The sequence below is a fragment of the Erinaceus europaeus genome, chromosome 19, assembly GCF_950295315.1.
Source record: "Erinaceus europaeus chromosome 19, mEriEur2.1, whole genome shotgun sequence".
Taxonomy (NCBI): Eukaryota; Metazoa; Chordata; class Mammalia; order Eulipotyphla; family Erinaceidae; genus Erinaceus; species Erinaceus europaeus.
Window position 1 is genome coordinate 34574061 of NC_080180.1, and position 18041 is coordinate 34592101.

Below are 18041 nucleotides of genomic sequence, written 5' to 3' on the forward strand. Positions count from 1 at the left end.
AAACCAGCTTGGGCGGGTGATAGGAATTTCTCTGTAAGAGGAGAAATTCGTGACAGAAGCAGCCTCTCAAGGAGTTTGTAACACACGGAGAGGAGAGAAATTGGTCTATAGCTGGCGGCCAGTGTTGGGTCTTTCTTTGGTTTCAAAACCCAGGCTTATTAGGTCTAAGTCTAATCTTGGAGCGCTATTGAGCACTTTTACTTTGAGATATATGATTACCTGTTGGTTATGGATACATGTACACCTGTACCCAGTACCCTAGGCCCTAGCCTATTATCTAGTGTCTGTAACTTTGTTAGATGTTGTGCCATCTGAAATAGAACTAGGTAATCCCGTGTGACACCTTCTAGACTAGAAAGGCTGTTTTGCATTTGCTTTAGTCAGTCTCTTCTTCCTACACATTTTAGATTTCTTTCTCCAGGTCTCCTGCTTCAGCTTCCCATGTCTGCAGTACATATGTACTATAACCACCTTCTCTTTTTACTCCCCAGAAATTTGTCTCTACATTAAAGGTAAGAATCCCAGGCTGTTAGAGAAGTGAGGAAGAAATACATAAATAAGATAGGAAATATCAGGGACACATTTTTTTTCCAGGCTTCAGCTATTTATCACGTCTGCTATGCACAAGATACTGTGTCCAGGTATTTTGCATTTCTTTCTGTAGTCAAATACACATAATAAAAGTTACATGGACCACTTCAAGTATAAAGTTCACTGGTACTAAATCCAGTTATGGCATGTGTAGCTGTCACCACCATTTCATTCCAAACTGGTTTCATCATCCCAGAAGGGAACTCTATACCCATTGACACTAATTCCCCATCTTCCCATTACACCCTGGAAGCTTCATTCTACTTTCTGCCTCTGTGAATGTGCCTGTCCTAATTACCTCATATAAGTGGAACCATACATTTGTCCCTGTATGTTTCTGGCTTCTCTGGTGTAGCTTAATGTTAAGATCTGTCTATGTTTTCGCATACATCAGAATTTCTCTCTATCCATTTGTCTGTTTATGGACACCTGGCTTGTACACCAATTTCCCTTTAAATTGCGCTTGCCTACAGCCCTACTTCCTCAAAATGCCCTTGCTTGAAACACTGCTATCTAACCTTTGACCTTTTTCCCAAGAGGGGACAGTTAGAACTGAAGTTCTCTGCTACTGAAAGGTTGCACAGCACTATATTAGCAGCAGTTCTTCCCAGACTCTGATGATAATTCTTTTCTTTAAACTATGAACTCAGTATATAGTGCAGTCACTCACACACAAAGGGCCAGCCCCCAGCCTCATTTCAAAGGCACCTTTGTCTGGGACGCTGTGGGCTCTCAGCTGGCTACTCCTGCTTCTTGTTCAGCTTCCCATCTACTTTTCTTGTTGAGAACCTAACCAGTGATGGTGCAGCTGTGCTACTCAGCTACGTGATACCAATACTTACAGTTATGACCAGAGCAAATAGTTACCTTCAAGTAGAGTCTCAGCTCCCTTCCACCTATGTCAGTCAGACTGTACCTTATTTGAAAGAGGACTGATCATCTCATTATAACCCAGCTATTTGCTGTATTCAGAATGCTAGCTGAGACCTGGCTTTTATAAAACAACATAGGTAGGGACCAGGTGATGCACCTGGTTGAGCACACATGTTACAATGTGCAAGGACCCAGGTTCGAGCCGAGCCCCAGCTGAAAGGGGTAAACCTTGTGAGTGGTGAAGTACTGTTGCAGATGTCTTCTCTGACTCTCTATCAGCCCCTCCCCTCTCAATTTCTGGCTGTCCCTATCAAATAAAGATAATAAAATAAATATAATACAAAGAACTTTTTCTAATTCTTAAAAGACAAATAGTTATCAAAGAATTAAGTGAGGCGAGTTATTGTTGAAGCAGTAAATGTCAACAGTAGTTCATTCTTCCTGTTTAAAGAACCATTCCTCTAGCAAAGGGGTCAGGTAAAAGCAGTATTAGAACTCTGCTAAACTCTTACACGTTAACTCTTCATCTTTGTGACAGCCTCATGGAGGTACAGCTTTTTGGACTGTTCCTGGTTAAAGCAACAGAAGCATAAAGTTAAACCTCTTGTATTAGAAGACAGCTCCAGAAAAATCAGAATCTAAATTCAAGTGCAAGTCTATCTTCAAGACTGGAGCACTGCTTAATATATCTTCAGATTGTTGATTGCTTTTAGTCATAGAGGACTGTGTTCTGTTTTAGATTTCAGTGTTATTAAGTACTAACATTTGCACCATAGAAAAAGGATGACACTTAACATCTTGAAAACCATCTGTAGTGTGGTGATTTAAATTTGGGGGTGACAAAAGCCACTCTGAAGTTGTTCAAATGAATCTGGTGTATTTTCAGGTGGTTGCTGTATACGGGACATTATCTGATTTGCTGTCTGTGGCCAGCAGTAAACTGGGCATAAAAGCCACCAGTGTGTATAATGGGAAAGGTGGACTCATTGATGATATTGCTTTAATCAGGTAACTTTCCTTTTTGTTTGTTCACTTGGATTTCTGAATATTCCAGATAGATGTATGTCTTTAAAGCAGTGTCTGTCTAGTTAGATTACCTGGTGGGATAAGAATTTTGGAGCAAGAAAAGGAACCTAAAGAAAAATTAAGGACAGATTATATGCAGGTTATTTTTTTATATATAAACCTTTTAAAAACATTTGTTTGTTTATTGGGTAGACACAGAAATTGATAGGAGAGAGGTAGACAAAGACAGAGGAAGAGAGATACCACAACAGTCCTTCATCACTCATGAAGCTTAAACCTGGGTCCTTGCACATGGTAAAGTGTGCCCTCAACCAATTAGGCTATGCTAAAATTGCTCTGTCCAAGTTACCATGTTTAACTGGCAAAGCATGGATTTTTTTTTTCCCTCCAGGGTTGGGGCTGAGTGCCTGCATACGAATCCACTGCTCCTGGTGGCCATCTTTTTTCTTTTTTCCATTGTTGTTGTTGCTGCTGTTGCTGTTAGATAGGACAGAGAGAAATTGAGAGAGGAGGAGAGAAAGATAGACACCTGCAGACCTGCTTCACCATTTGCAAAGCAACTTGCCCTGCAGGTGGGGAGCTGGGGACTCAAACCAGGATCCTTGCTTTTTGCATTATGTGTGCTTAATTCGGTGCCTACTGCCTGGCCCCTGGATTTTTTTCTTTCTTCCTTTCTTCCTTTCTTTCTTTCTTTCTTGTCTCCAGAGTTATTGCTGGGGCTTGGTACCTACACTACAAATCCATTGGTCCAGGAGGCTTTTTTTTCCCCCCCTTTTGTTGCCCTTGTTCATCATTGTTGTTATTGTTGTTGTTGATTGTTGTCATTGTTGGTCATTATTATCATTGTTGTTCCATAGGACAGAGAGAAATGGAGAGAGAAGGGGACGATAGAGAGAGGAAAAGAAAGATAGACACCTGCAAACCTGCTTCACCACTGTGAAGTGACTCCCCCCACACACACACAGGTGGGGAGCCAGGGGCTCGAACCGGGATCCTGAAACCAATCCTTGTGCTTTGTTTACCCTGCTGTGCTACCACCCGACCCCCAGATTTTTTTTTTTATTGATGGCATGTAGATAATAATCCTTTGAATTACCGCAGTATGTAAAGTGTAATATTTGTTTAAATCCATGCTAGGATGGGTTTGTTTTTTATTTTTATTTATAAAAAGGAAACATTGACAAAACCATAGGATAAGAGGGGTACAGCTTCACACAGTTCCCACCACCAGACCGTCGTATACCAAGGATGGGATTTTATTTTTTCTCTTTGTTTCTTTCATCCCTTCCTTCATTCCTTTTTTCTTTCTTTCTTCCTTTCTTTTTTCTTGTTCTGATTGCCACCAGGTCTGTCACTTGGTGCCAACACTACAAATCCATCATTCCTGGTAGTCATTTTTATTTATTTATTTTTCTTTATACTTTATTTGTTAGGATAGAGAAAACTAGAAGGAAATGGGGAGATCGAGAAGGAGAAAGGCATCTACTGACCTGCTTGCTCATAAAGTATCTACCCCTGCAGGTGGGGAGCAGGGGTTCGTTCTCCAGGACCTAGCCCATTGGTAATGTGTGCGCTCATGGGTATGTCACTGCTTAGCCCACCTTGATGCCTTTTCTGTATAATATATTGCCCACTCCAAGCTGGGGAGACAGTGTAATGGTTATGCAAAAGATTCTCATGCGCTTCAACCGCCAGCACCATTAAGTCCAGCGGAGCAGTGAGTGCTCTGAGCTCTCTCTCTCTTTCCCCCTCCCCCTCCCCCCCCCCCCCCCCCCCCCGTCCTCTCTCTCTCTCTCTCTCTCTGATATATGACATGTAAAGATCTCTCATTCTGTAGGAGGTCTCTTTGTTTGGATGATGGTTTCTTTGCTGTGCAGAAGCTTTTTACTTTGATGTAGTCCCATTGGTTCATTTTTTATTTAGTCTTCTTTGTAATTGGATTTGTTTCATTGAAGATGTCTTTAAAATATATATGGAAAAGAATTCTGCCTCTCTCTCTCTCTCTCTCATTATAATAAATAAAATATATTTTTTAACTTTTTAAAAAATTTTATTTATTTAATTTTCCCTTTTGTTGCCCTAGTTGTTTTTATTGTTGTAGTTATTATTGTTGTCGTTGTTAGGTAGGACAGAGAGAAATGGAGAGAGGAAAGGAAGACAGAGAGGGGAAGAGAAAGAGAGACACCTGCAGACCTGCTTCACCACCTGTGAAGCCACTCCCCTGCAGGTGGGGAGCTGGGGGCTTGAACGGGATCCTTACTCCGTTCCTTGCACTTTGTTCCACATGTGCTTAACCCCCTGCACTAACGCCCAACTCCCAAAATACATTTTTTAAAATGACCATTATTCCCTTCGCCTTTAGGTGGTGCATAGTCATCTCTTACATGAATCATTCAGTGCACCTAATTTTCTCTGTAGTGGCGCAGTCCCTACTTGTAAGAAGGAAGGAAACACTTTAAGATCATATGAAACTTTCTGAAACATAATGTCCTCACCTGTTTTACAGTGTGTAGTTCAATCTCTCCTGACTTTAATTTATACAGATAAGGCAAGGAAGGAGAATTGTGTATGATGTACTCGGTTACATTTGGAAGTGGTTGGTGTATAGTGAGTGAGTCACTGTTTACAGAAGAGTTACCTCCAATTTTCTTTTTTTTTTTTTTAATTGGGGGATTACTGTTTTACGTTCGACAATAAATACAATAGTTTGTACATGCATACCATTTCTCAATTTTCCACATAACAATACGATCCCCACTAGGTCCTCTGTCATCCTTTTTGGACCTGTACTCTCCCCCCAACACACCCCAGAGTCTTTTACTTCGGTGCAATACACAAGTCCAATTTTATTTTGACAGATAGAATAGGAAATTTTATCTTCACTTTCAAAGCAAAAAAAAAAAAAAAGCCAATGATTTAGTAGAAAACATAGGTAATTTTTTCAGGGTTAAAATTAAGGTAGGTATTGGGAGGTGGCACACCTGCTTGAGTGCACATGTTGCAGTGGTCAAGGACCCAGGTTCAAGTCCCCAGTCCCCACCTACAGTGGGAGCTTTGCCAGTGGTGCTGCAGGTGTCTCTTTTCCCCCTTTCACTCTCAGTTTCTGACTGTCTCTATCCAATAAAGAGAAATTGCCTACGACTCTAATATTGTTTGAATGTTGGATTTCCTGCAGTTGCTAAGAACAGTGAATTCACATAATTTGCATTGTGATTTTTTTCTTGTTTTTCCATTTCAAAAGCACTTTCTTGAACAAGATCTTATTTTAATTAGACCCAAGGAAAAGTTAAGTTAGGGGTTAAGCAAAACACTAGAAGTTCAGTCAATTTCTATGAAACATAGATTGATAGAAAAACCCTATGTAGAATTTTAATAACTTTAAGAAACAGTTAAAGTCAACAGATAAGTTAAAGAGATTTCTGGATTTTGCTGATGACTTTTTAAATTATATTTCTCCAGGGATGATGATGTTTTGTTCGTATGTGAAGGGGAACCATTTATTGGTAAGTAGCTTCTTTTATTTTTTTCAATATTATTATTTTTTATTATCTTTATTTATTTATTTATTGGATAGAGACAGTCAGAAATAGAACAGAAAGGAGAGACAGAGAGAGAAAGAGACAGAAAGACCCCTGCAATCCTGCTTTACCACTCGCAAAGCTTTCCCCCTGCAGGTGGGGACCGGGGGCTTGAACCTGAGTCCTTGTGCATTGCAACACGAGCGCTCAACCAGGTACGCCACCACCTGGCCCCAGTAAAAGACTTCTGTAAAGAGCCATTGTATCTGCCAAAATATGAAAATGAAATGGCAGGCATTTCACAGGGACTTAACTAAGTTCAGCATGAGAAAGTTCTCTGCGGTAGCATTCAGATCTTTGATTCTATTTTGAATGTGTGAAAGTAAAATTTTATTTTAATTATATAATCATCTTTAGTGTGGACACCTCCTCTTTTACATGCTCCTTAAAGTGCTCTAGATGTGCACATTTCGTCACAATGATATAGAGGGTGGTTTTGAATTTAAAAACTACAGCTGCTGGGGGCCAGGTGGTAGCACACCGGGTTAAGCACACATAGTACAAAGCGCAAGGATCCTGGTTCAAGCCCCCTGGCCCCCCACCTGCAGGGGCGGGCGTCACCTTGCAAGCAGTGAAGCAGGTCTATAGGTTTGTCAGTCTTTCTGTGCCCCTCTCTGTCTTTCCCTCCTCTGTCCTATCCAGTAACAGCAACAACAATGGAAAAAAGATGGCCACCACGAGCAATAGATTGATAGTGCAGACACTGAGCCCTGGAGGCAAAAAAAAAAAAAAAACACCACAGCTCTTTAAGTTTCTTTTACTTAGGAGTAGTAGGAATTCCTGTGTTGATGGAATCGGGCGATAGTGTAATGGGTTAAGTGCACATGGCACAAAGTGCAAAGACCACTTACTGTAAGGATCCCGGTTCAAGCCCCTGGCTCCCCACCTACAGGGGAGTCACTTCAGAAGTAGTGAAGCAGGTCTGCAGGTGTCTGTCTTTCTCTCCCCCTCTTCTTCCCCTCTTATCTCCATTTCTCTCTGTCCTATCCAACAACAACATCAATAACAATAGTAATAAGTACAACAGTAATAAAAAACAAGGGCAGTAAAAGGGAAAATAAATAAATATTTAAATTTTTTTTAAAGTAGTCCGGGAGGGTGGCACAGTGATAAAGCTTTGGACTCTCAAGCATGAGGTCCTGAGTTCGATTCCCAGCAGCACATGTGCCAGTGATGTCTGATTCTTCTCCTATCTTTCTCCTAAATAAATAAAATCTTTAAAAAAAAATTTTTTTTAAGAATTCCTGTTGTTAAATATTTATTATCTCTCTCTCATTCTTCTTCCCCCCTCTTCAATTTTTCTGTGTCCTATCCAATAAACCAGAAAGGGGGGGGGGGAACCTGACTTAAATAGGCAAATATTCTTTAATAAATATGTGTATAGTTATTGGGTTGTCAGAAAAGTTATAACTCACTTTTGCATAGAAAAAAAATCTCATGACTTTTTTCATCATAGTAATTACACTTAATGAGTAAAAGTAATTCTCAAGATTGCCAAACAGACAGTTGGCCAATTTTAAAGTATATGGTTAAAGGGCCAGGTGGTGGCACACCTGGCTGAGCGCACATGTTACAATGCACAAGGACCCAGGTTCGAGCCTCTGGTCCCCACCTATAGGGGGAAAGCCTTGCTAGTGGTGAGGCAAGGCTGCAGGTATCTCTCTGTCTTTCCCTCTTTATCTCCCGCCACCCCTCTCGACTTCTGGCTGTCTCTTATCCAATCAATGAATCAAGGACAGTGAAAAAAACTTCTTTAAAAAAAGTATAAAGTCTTCTCTGTCTCTACATTAATATTGTGAGAAGGACTTTTTTTCTCAGCTTTTATCTATTTCATCTTCATAATATCAGTAACAGTGGTCAGCAGATCATAATCTTGTAACTATATTGTTGCATGCGTATATATAACCAACAAAATTAAAAGTAACCAACAAAATAAAAAGTGACTAAGTAGGGTTTGTTTGGTCATTTTTACCAAATGGATAGACCCTTACATTGAAAATTATTTAGTATGTTTTCATTCTCTGCATTTGTTGATGATCAGATTGTCTTATTTTGAACCCATGAAACACAGAGCATTATTATTTTAGAATGTTTTTACTGTCTGGAACAGCAAGTACAATTTCATCTTGTATTTCTCCAGAGACCATAAACAATGCTTGTTCTAAGAACCCTTGATTTCTTTTACTGGAACTTGGCTTTTTTTTTTTTTTTAAGATTTTATTTTGTCATTGCTAAGAAAAGTAAGAAAGAGAGGGAGGGAGAGAACATCACTCTGGCATATGCAGTGCTGGAGATCAAACTCAGGGCCTCACGTTTGAGAATTCACTGCTTTCAATACTGTGCAAGGTTTCTAGCTGCTGTGTCACTTCTAGACATAGTCTGCATGCTGCTGTCTTCATCATTACTACTACATTTTATGGTGCAATGAACAGAATAAATTGTAAGTGGAAAATTGCAAATGTATACTTTCACCACTTGTGGTAAAACTTTCCTGCAGGTAGAGAGACATTACAACACTATAACCCTCTGCCATGGCATTCCCTATGTGATGCTAGCTCTTGGCCTTAAGAGAGAGAGAGAGTGTGTACACATATATATACGTATATATATGTTTATATATATTTGAGGGGATGAGAGTGAACATGCCTTTGCACAAAGCACTGCTCCACCATCCATCTATTTCCACTCTTTTTGTCTTTGTCACCCTCAAGTTGCACAGGGTACAAGCCCAGGGCTTCATGCCTTCAAGGTAGATACGCTGCCCACTGAACCATCTCCTATGCAACTTTCCTTTATAAATTTCCTCACTTTGCCTCCTGAAAGGTGTTGCAGTGGATAAAGAATGAACTCAAGGAATTGAGGTCCTCTCAGATTTGAACTCTAGCATCTCATTTGCCAGAGGGACGCTCTGGTTCTCTTTTAAGTAAATAAGTATATTATAAATGTCCTCACTGTTAAAAAAGATTTGTTATTCAAATCATATAAGAAAAAAGAAAAGCCAAGTCACAGGGTTGTGAGTGGGGAGCCTTGTGGATACAAGTTCTGTGCTTTGACGACTGAGTTAGTTTCCAGGTATTGCCATAAAATTTTGATGCAAAAAAAAAAAACCTCATCTTTCTTAAGTACTTTTTTCCCTAGGTCACTCAAAGGATTTTTTCTCTCTTTATAACACAGTGATTTTAGTAAACTGTCTTAGGATCCTCTGGGCTGATTCAAATAGTGGTAGGACATTTAGTATGTCATTTCAATTATTTATTTATTTATTTATTTTGGCCTCTTGCTTCAATTTTTTTTTCTTTCAGGACTCCTGTTGTATGGTAATCTATACCCTTCCTTTTTTAAAATATTTTTCCCTTTTCCTACCCTTTTTTTTTTCATTGTTGTAGTTGTTGTTATTGATGTTGTTGCTGGATAGGACAGAGAGAAATGGAGAGAGGAGGGGAAGACAGGGGGAAAGAAAGATAGACACCTGCAGACCTCCTACACCACCTGTGAAGCGACTCCCCTGCAGGTGGGGAGCCGGGGACTGGAACCGGGATCCTTACCCGGTCCTTGAGCTTTGCGCCACGTGCGCTTAACCCGCTGCGCTACCGCCAAACTCCCCTATACCTTTCTTCTATATTTAACTCTTACTGGTCTTATTAGTCTTATTAAATCTTTCTGCTTCTTTTTGATTTTTTTTTTAAGCTTTCCTCTTTTTCATCTTCTGTTTTCCTTAAGGCCATTACTTATTGTCTTCACCCATTCCTTTATTCCTTCTAAGTCTTTATTTCCATAAGAATTTTTCATTTATTTCAAATACTCTCATGAGTTCTTTAGCCTCATTCCTGAATTTTCTTATTCTATTTTGTTAGTCTGTCATGTGTGGTAGTACTTAACTATGTTTAGCGTGGTTTGTGATACTAGCCTATACTTTCTTTTCTGTTTTGTAAAGTGTTAAAAGATAAGGAACTTGTTCTGATTCTATTATACTGTCATGACTTTTATCCAGAGGCCTGTATTTATTTTTTTATATTTATTTATTTATTCCCTTTTGTTGCCCTTGTTGTTTTTTATTGTTGTAGTTATTATTGTTGTCGTCATTGTTGGATAGGACAAAGAGAAATGGAGAGAAGAGGGGAAAACAGGGGGAGAAAAGGATAGACACCTGCAGACCTGCTTCACCGCCTGTGAAGCGACTTCTCCTCAGATAGGGGGCCGGGGGCTCGAACCGGGATCGTTACTCCGTTCCTTGCGCTTTGCACTACCTGTGCCTAACCTGTTGCGCTACTGCCTGACTCCCAGGCCTTTATTTTTTGTCTGTTGATTCTGTCCTATTCATCATGGATTCTTTTCTCAGCTCTTTGTCCTTATGGAGACCTGTCTTTGAAGAGTTTTGGCTGCTGGGCATTGGGAGTTCATTTCTGGCCTCCTCTGTTCTGCTGCAAAACTACCACCATTAAAGTAGTTATATCATTCCCACCTTCATTTTGCTGTTTGTTTTTATGCCACCAGGGTCATTGCTGGAGCTTAGTGCCTAAGACACAAATCCACTGCTCATGGTGGCCTTTTTTTTTTTTTTTTTTAATAGTACAGAGAACTTGAAATGGTAAGGGAGATAGAGAAAGAGAGACGCCTTTAGCACAACTTCAATTATCCTGAAGCTTCCTCTCTGTAGGTGGTGAATAGGGGCTTGAACTAGGTCCTTGTGCATAATAATGTGTGCAGTCAACCTGGCATGCCACTGCCCAACTCCAATTTTGTTGTTTTCAAATAGATTTGCTGAGCTCTGAAAAGCACACTTAAAGATTACTTTGGTTTTTTTTCTTTTCTTATTTTTTTTTAACTATAGCACTGCTCTGCTCTGACTTATGGTGGTGTGGGAGATAGAACTTTGGAGCCTCAGGCATGAGAATCTCTTTGTATAACCATTGTGCTCTCTCTCCTGCCCTAATGATTACTTTGGATTCTAAGTTTCATCAACAACCTCTTGTTTATTTCTGTCAGATTCTTCCTTCAAAGATACTCATACCATGCTATTCTGTTAAGCTGTTGGTATTAATGGGAATGCTATACCACCTAGTTTGGCTTTAAATGCTCTCTGAGTGTGGGTTTTGCTGCCCAAGTGACTTTGATATATGTATATGAACATGTGTTTAGAAATCTTTGGTCCATACTTCCAGAGGAATAAAGGATAGGGAAGCTTCCAGTGGAAGGGATGGGATACAGAACTCTGGTGGTGGGAAGTGTATGGAATGGTACCCCTCTTATCCTACAACTGTCTAAAGAAGTGTGTGTGTGTGTGTGTGTGTGTGTGTGTGTGTGTGTGTGTGTGTGTGTGTGTGTGTGTGTGTGTGTGTGTTTTCAATTTATTTTCAATGAGTCAGAGAGAGACCAGAACATTGCTCAGCTCTGACTTACGGTGGTGCTGAGCATTGAATGTGGGACCTCAAAGCCTCAGGCATGAAAGGCTTTGCATAACCATCATGCTATCTCCTCAGCCCTGGGTGTGCTATTAGTATAAAAAGAAAATGCTTGTGGGGCCAGGTAGTAGTAGCACACCCAGTTGAGTGCACATGTTACAAAGTGCAGGGAAACCTATTGAAGCCCCTAGTTCCTGCCTGAAAGGGGCGTTGGGGGAATTTCACTCATGCTGAAGGAACATTGCAGGTTCTTTCTCGCCCACTGCCTCAATTTCTCTCTGCCTCTATGCAAAACTAATAAATAAATAAATAATTTTAAATGCTATTGTCACCTGCCCCAAACCCCAGGTCTTCATGGTTTTTATTATCTTCTGCATATCATCTCTAGACCCTCAGGCAGATTCTAAACCACCAGCAGGGTCATCAGGATCTCATACAGACTGGCTAACACTGAATGTTGGGGGCCGGTATTTCACAACTACAAGGTAGGTGCGCATATGTCTGTGGCTTTGTGGTGATGGGGCACTTTGTACTAATTTTTTGTCCCTTCCATTTGCTGATTTTTCCTTAAAAAATATATAAATACTGCTTAAATATACTATAAACTGAAACTTTTTATAAAGTTAGTTTTATAGAGTAGAAAAATAGTTCATAAGTCATTCTAGGAGAAACATATGAAAAGCATGAATTGACTGTTTTAGTTAGCAGACTGTCTAAACACAGAGAGAATGAATGATGTTGAAATTGTGCTTCTAGTTCAAGGAGTCAGAAAACTGGGAGTACTGTGAAATAAAAGCTTGCAAGAAGGATAGATGAGTATTTAGACTAAAGGAAAGTAAGACAGTGCTTAATCAAAGGATGTGCCAGATTAGAAGGGATTTTTGATCAATGGCCACTTATTACGTTTCTGTTTCCCAGCACCACTCCTCCCAGGCTATAGCATGCATCTTTTTGAGAGAGCAGCTGTGATCGAGTATCTCTTGACTTAAATATGTTTGTTTCTAAAGACAAATGGAGAAATCAATTTTTTCCCCTGACTTCTTAGGAGCACTTTAGTGAATAAAGAACCTGACAGTATGCTGGCCCACATGTTTAAAGACAAAGGTGAGTATTAAGACATCGTTCCAGTATGTTCTGTGATCTGTTTATAACTGTATTGATGCATAGCTTCTCCTCTTAATGATGTCGGTAATTTCTAAGACAACAGAAAGCTACTGACTTATTGGACAAATGTGTAGCCCTGAGTTTCTAACTTTTTTTTTTTGGGGGGGGGGGCTTGTATTTATTTCAATGGTTAATCCAGGTGTCTGGGGAAATAAGCAAGATCATAGAGGAGCTTTCTTAATTGACCGAAGCCCTGAGTACTTTGAACCCATTTTGAACTACTTGCGTCACGGACAGCTCATTGTCAATGATGGCATTAATTTGCTGGGTAAGTTCTCAGTATTTTAACTTTAGGATTTTTGTTTTGTTTGTACTTAATGTAATCAGTTTCATAAAGTGAAAGTGTATAAAACTTTTCAATTCTTTTTTTTTTTAATTTTTAAATTTTCCCTTTTGTTGCCCTTGTTGTCTTTTATTGTTGTTGTAGTTATTATTGTTATTATTGTTGTCGTCGTTGTTAGGAGAGAGAGAAATGGAGAGAGTTGGGGAAGACAGGGAGAGAGAAAGCTAGACACCTGAAAACCTGCTTCACTGCTTGTGAAGCGACTCCCCTGCTGGTAGGGAGCCAGGGGCTTGAACCGGGATCCTTAGGCCGGTCCTTGCGCTTTGCACCACGTGCTCTTAACCCACTGCGCTACTGCCTGACTCCCCAAAACTTTTCCATTTTTGAAACTAATTCAGCATTCTGTATAGGTAGATAAATTCAACAGATATATATAGGTAAGACAGTTCTTGCATATATGGATATATGTCTAATTCATTGAGTCCTAATTTTAGATTATTTTTTAATTTTTTTTATATTTATTCCCTTTTGGTTTCCTTGTTTTTTTTTATTGTTGTAGTTATTATTGTTGTTATTAATGTCGTTGTTGGATAAGACAGAGAAATGGAGCGAACAGGGGAAGACGGGGAGAGAAAGATAGACCAGCCCTGCTTCACCACTTGTGAAGCAACTCCCCTGTAGGGAGCTGGGGGCTCGAACTGGGATCCTTAGGCTGGTCCTTGTGCTTTGCATCATGTGCACTTAACCCGCTGTAATACCGCCCGACTCCCTATTCTTTTTTTTTTTTTTCCAATATTATTTATTTATTTATTTTCCCTTTTGTTGCCCTTGTCTTTTTATTGTTGTTGTAGTTATTATTGTAGTTGATGTTGTTTTTAGATAGGACAGAGAGAAATGGAGAGTGGAGGGGAAGACAGAGAGGGGGAGAGAAAGAGAGACACCTGCAGACCTGCCTCACCGCCTGTGAAGGGACTCCCCTCCAGGTGGGGAGCCAGGGGCTCGAACCAGTCCTTGCGCTTTGCGTCATGTGTGCTTAACCCGCTGTGCTAACGCTTGATTCCCTTCTTTTCTTTTCTTTTTTTTTTTATATGTGTGATACTAAAGATCAAACCCTGAACCTCACACATACGAACATGGCTCTAACACTGAACTAACTGCACACCTTGCCTTAATTTTAGATTTGAAATAGATTTGTTTTATCCAGAATAACTTTAAAGGATTTTTCTCCCGTTTTTTGTGATTAATAGTGGATTACAAAATTGTAAGATTATAATGTATAATCCCAAAAATTTTATTTTATTTTATTTTATTATGATTTTTTTGCCTCCAGGGTTATCATTGGACTCAGTGCTGGCACTATGAATCCACTGCTCCTGGCACTTTTTTTTTTTCCATTTTATTGGCTAGGACAGAGAGAAATTGAAAGGGTAGGGGGAGAAAGAGAGGGAAAGAGAAAGATAGACATCTGCAGACCTGCTTCGCTGCTTGTGATCTTTCTCCCTGCAGATGGGGAGCGGGGGCTCGAGCCTGGATCCTTGAGTGGGTCCTTAGGCTTCATCCTATGTATGTTTAACTGGGTAAACCACCACCCCGACCCTTTTGCTATTTTATTTACTTTTAAATAGAGACAGAAGTTGAGATGGAACGGGGAGATAGGAAAGGAGGGAGGCAGGAAGAGAAAGAGAGCTGTAACACAGCTTCACCACTTAATGAAGCTTTCCCCCCTACAGGTGGAAACCAGGGGCTTGAACACGGGCCCTTCTGCACTGTACTGTGTGCACTCAGTCAGGTGCACCACCACCTGCCCCCCCCCTTTCTTTTTTACATTAAATTGTAGTTGTCACTTGACTTCAAATTATGGACACCCATTATATTAAGAAATGGAATGGATGGGGCAGTATATTGGCACACCTGGTTGATCACACGTGCTGCAATCCCCAAAGACCCAGGTTCCAGCCCCCACCCCCACACCCCCAACTCTCTACCTGCAGGGAGAAAACTTCACGAAAGGTGAAGCCATGAGTGTTACAAGTGTCGCTTTCTCCTTCTCTACCATCCCTTCCCCTCTCAATTTCTCTCTGTCTTATCAACTAAAAGGAAAAGGAAAGAAAAAAAGGAAAAGATGGCTATCAGGAGTGGTAGATTCCTTATGCAGGTATCAATCCCCAGTGATAACCCTTGCAACATAAGGGGAAGAAAAGAGAAAACTGGGGAGTTGGACGGTAGTGCAGCGGGGTAAGTGCACGTGGCACAAAGCCAAGGACTGGCCTAAGGATCCCAGTTCAAGCCCCCGGCTCCCCACCTGTAGGGAGGTCACTTCACAAGCAGTGAAGCAGGTGTGCAGGTGTCTTTCTCTCCCCCTCTCTGTCTTCCCCTCCACTCTCCATTTCTCTCTGTCCTATCTAACAATGACAATATCAATAATAACTACAACAATAATAATAAAAAAGACAACAAAGGCAACATAAGGGAAAATAAATAATTTTTTTTTAAAAAAGGAAGAGAAAACTGAGGGGGGCCAGACAGCAGCACACGTGGTTAAGCATACACAAGGACTGGTCCTCACCTGTAGGGGGAAAACTTCACGAGTGGTGAAGTAGAGCTGCAGATGTCTCTCTGTCTCCTCTCTCTCTCTCTATCCCCCCTCCCCTCTCAATTTCTCTCTGTCTCTATATAATAATAAATAAAAATCTGAAAACAAGAACTCCTTTCTTGGGGCCAGGTGGTGGTGCAGTCTGGTTGAGTGCACAAGGACCAGGGTTTGAACCCCCGCTCCCCACATGCAGGGGGAAAGCTTTTCGAGTGGTGAAGCAGTGCTTTAGGTGTCTGTCTCTCTCCCCCTCTACCACCCCTTCCTTTCCCTCTCAATTTCTGCCTCTCTGTATCTTATAAATAAATAAAAATAGGGAGTCGAGCAGTAACGCAGCAGTGCAGCAGGTTAAGCACACATGGCGCAAAGCACAAGGACCGGCACAAGGATCCCAGTTCGAGCCCCTGGCTCCCCACCTACAGGGGAGTCACTTCACAAGTGGTGAAGCAGGTCTGCAGGTGTCTGTCTTTCCCCCTCTCTGTCTTCCCCTCCTCTTTCCATTTCTCTCTGTCTTATCCAACAACAACCTCACTGACAACAACAACTACAAGAACCATAAAAAACAACAAGGCCAACAAAAGGGAATGAATAAATAAATAAATAAATTTGACTCCAATCTGATTATTCTGCTAATTTAAGAACTTGTTCAGTTTTTGTGTATTTTTTGCCCATGAAGTTAACATGAATTGTATGAACCCCAATTTGATATAACAAAAAAAAAAAAAGAATGCTCAGAGTCAGAAGGTGTGGCCTTTCATAATAATCATGGTGATCATTTATTGAGGTTGCACGATGTCTTTTAACACGTCTGATCCCTTTGTGAGGAAGGTAATAGTGTCCCCAGTCCTGTAAGGCTCAGTGTCAGGCTGAACTTCACTGATGGGTAACAGACGACCTGGGACTCATGGTTGAGCTGTAGGCAGTATCTCTTTATTCATGCAGGACGCAGCGCAATCTATACCAAGCTAAGCTAAACTAAACTAAAAACTACAAACAATCTTGTCCTTATAACTATACTAGCCCAGTAGGGTGGGAACAGGATGCCAAGCAGAGAGGGTGGGAACAGGGTGGGAACAGGATGCCACGCAGAGAGGGTGGAGAGAAAAGTGACTGGTGAAAATCAGGGTATGATAAGGAGAGGGGGCCGGTGCAGGCGAGAATTCCATCACTGATCCACCAATGCCCTGGAGGGAAGGTGGTGCTTGTTAACAGCGGTTATGTAAATAGAATGAAGTGGTTATGTAAATAAAATAGTGTTAAGCAGGGAGGATTAAACCAAATGAAACAGAAGAAGTTTTTTAAAAGCATACCAATAGCTCAGTATCTTCTCTAAGACTAAAAACCTGGTGCTTGGCAGAGCTGAGGTTGAAATCTCGGCCTGCACTGCTAGGAACAGAATATACACCTCATTAACTTCAGCTGTTCTCTATGGGCATCTTTTGTGTTTATAAGATTTTTCGTGAGGTTTTAAATATTTAACTCAGGTATAGAAAAAAAAAAAAATCCTGGGAGTCAGGCGGTAGTGTAGTGGGTTAAGCACACATGGCGCAAAGCGCAAGGACCGCTGTAAGTATCTGGGTTCAACCCCCCGGCTCCCTACCTGCAGGAGAGTTGCTTCACAAGCGGTGAAGCAGGTCTGTAGGTGTCTCTATCTTTCTCTCCCCCTCTCTGTCTTCCTCTCCTCTCTCCATTTCTCTCTGTCCTATCCAACAACAATGACAACAACAACAACAGCAATAATAGCTATAACAATAAAAAAACAAGGGCAACAAAAGGGAAAATAAATATTTAAAAAACTTAAAAAAAGAAAAAAAATCTTTAGCACATTTCCCAACGTGTTCCGATTTACTAAGATGACATCATAAACCAAGAGGTACACTAGAACCCCTTTTCTGTATTTTTTTAGCAGGTTTTCTTTTGGGAGGTGGGGGTGACTGGGTTGGTGCCTACCAGGTTCCACCATTCCCAGCATGTTTTTCTTTTGTTTTGGGGGAGAAGTGTTGGGGTGAGGGGGCTTCCGTACCACAGTACTGCTTATGAAGCCCCCCCAACAGTTGGGGCTGGGGGCTTGAACCTGGGTTCTTGAGCATGATAATATGTGAACTCTTCTGGGTAAGCCACCATCTAAGCCCTCTATATTTTTCCCAGAGACGGAATTTGAAGTAGCACTGCCCTTTGAGAATAGCCCAGTGGTGCGACCACTGTGGTTGCTGTGGTGTTAGGCCAGTACAGCTATCTGAATGCTGTGCTCATCTCATGACCCATGGAATACATTTGGGTTATTGCAGTGGAATTTTGTTTTTAGTAATCTTTTTTTTATATTTATTTATTTCCCTTTTGCTGCCCTTGCTGTTTTTTCATTGTTGTTATAGTTATTGTTGTTATTAATGTTGTCGTTAGATAGGACAGAAAGAAATGGAGAGATGAGGGGAAGACAGAGAGGAGGAAAGAAAGACACCCGCAGACCTGCTTCACCACCTTTGACGCAACTGTCCTGCAGGTGGGGCTTTAACCGGGATCCGGGATCCTTGTGC

The 18041-nt window shown here is 40.9% G+C and overlaps 1 protein-coding gene across 2 annotated transcripts in view; it reads left to right on the plus strand.

Annotated features, from left to right (window-relative positions):
- The window catches only part of KCTD9 (potassium channel tetramerization domain containing 9), a 41850-nt gene that overhangs the window by 11753 nt on the left and 12056 nt on the right, over positions 1–18041 (plus strand). For both annotated transcript variants that reach the window (XM_060178853.1, XM_007528884.3), the window contains exons 2-6: positions 2351–2472; positions 5950–5993; positions 11859–11955; positions 12516–12574; positions 12774–12902. In XM_060178853.1, coding sequence (XP_060034836.1) covers positions 2351–2472; positions 5950–5993; positions 11859–11955; positions 12516–12574; positions 12774–12902 — 451 coding nt within the window. The remainder of the gene's footprint in view (positions 1–2350; positions 2473–5949; positions 5994–11858; positions 11956–12515; positions 12575–12773; positions 12903–18041) is intronic.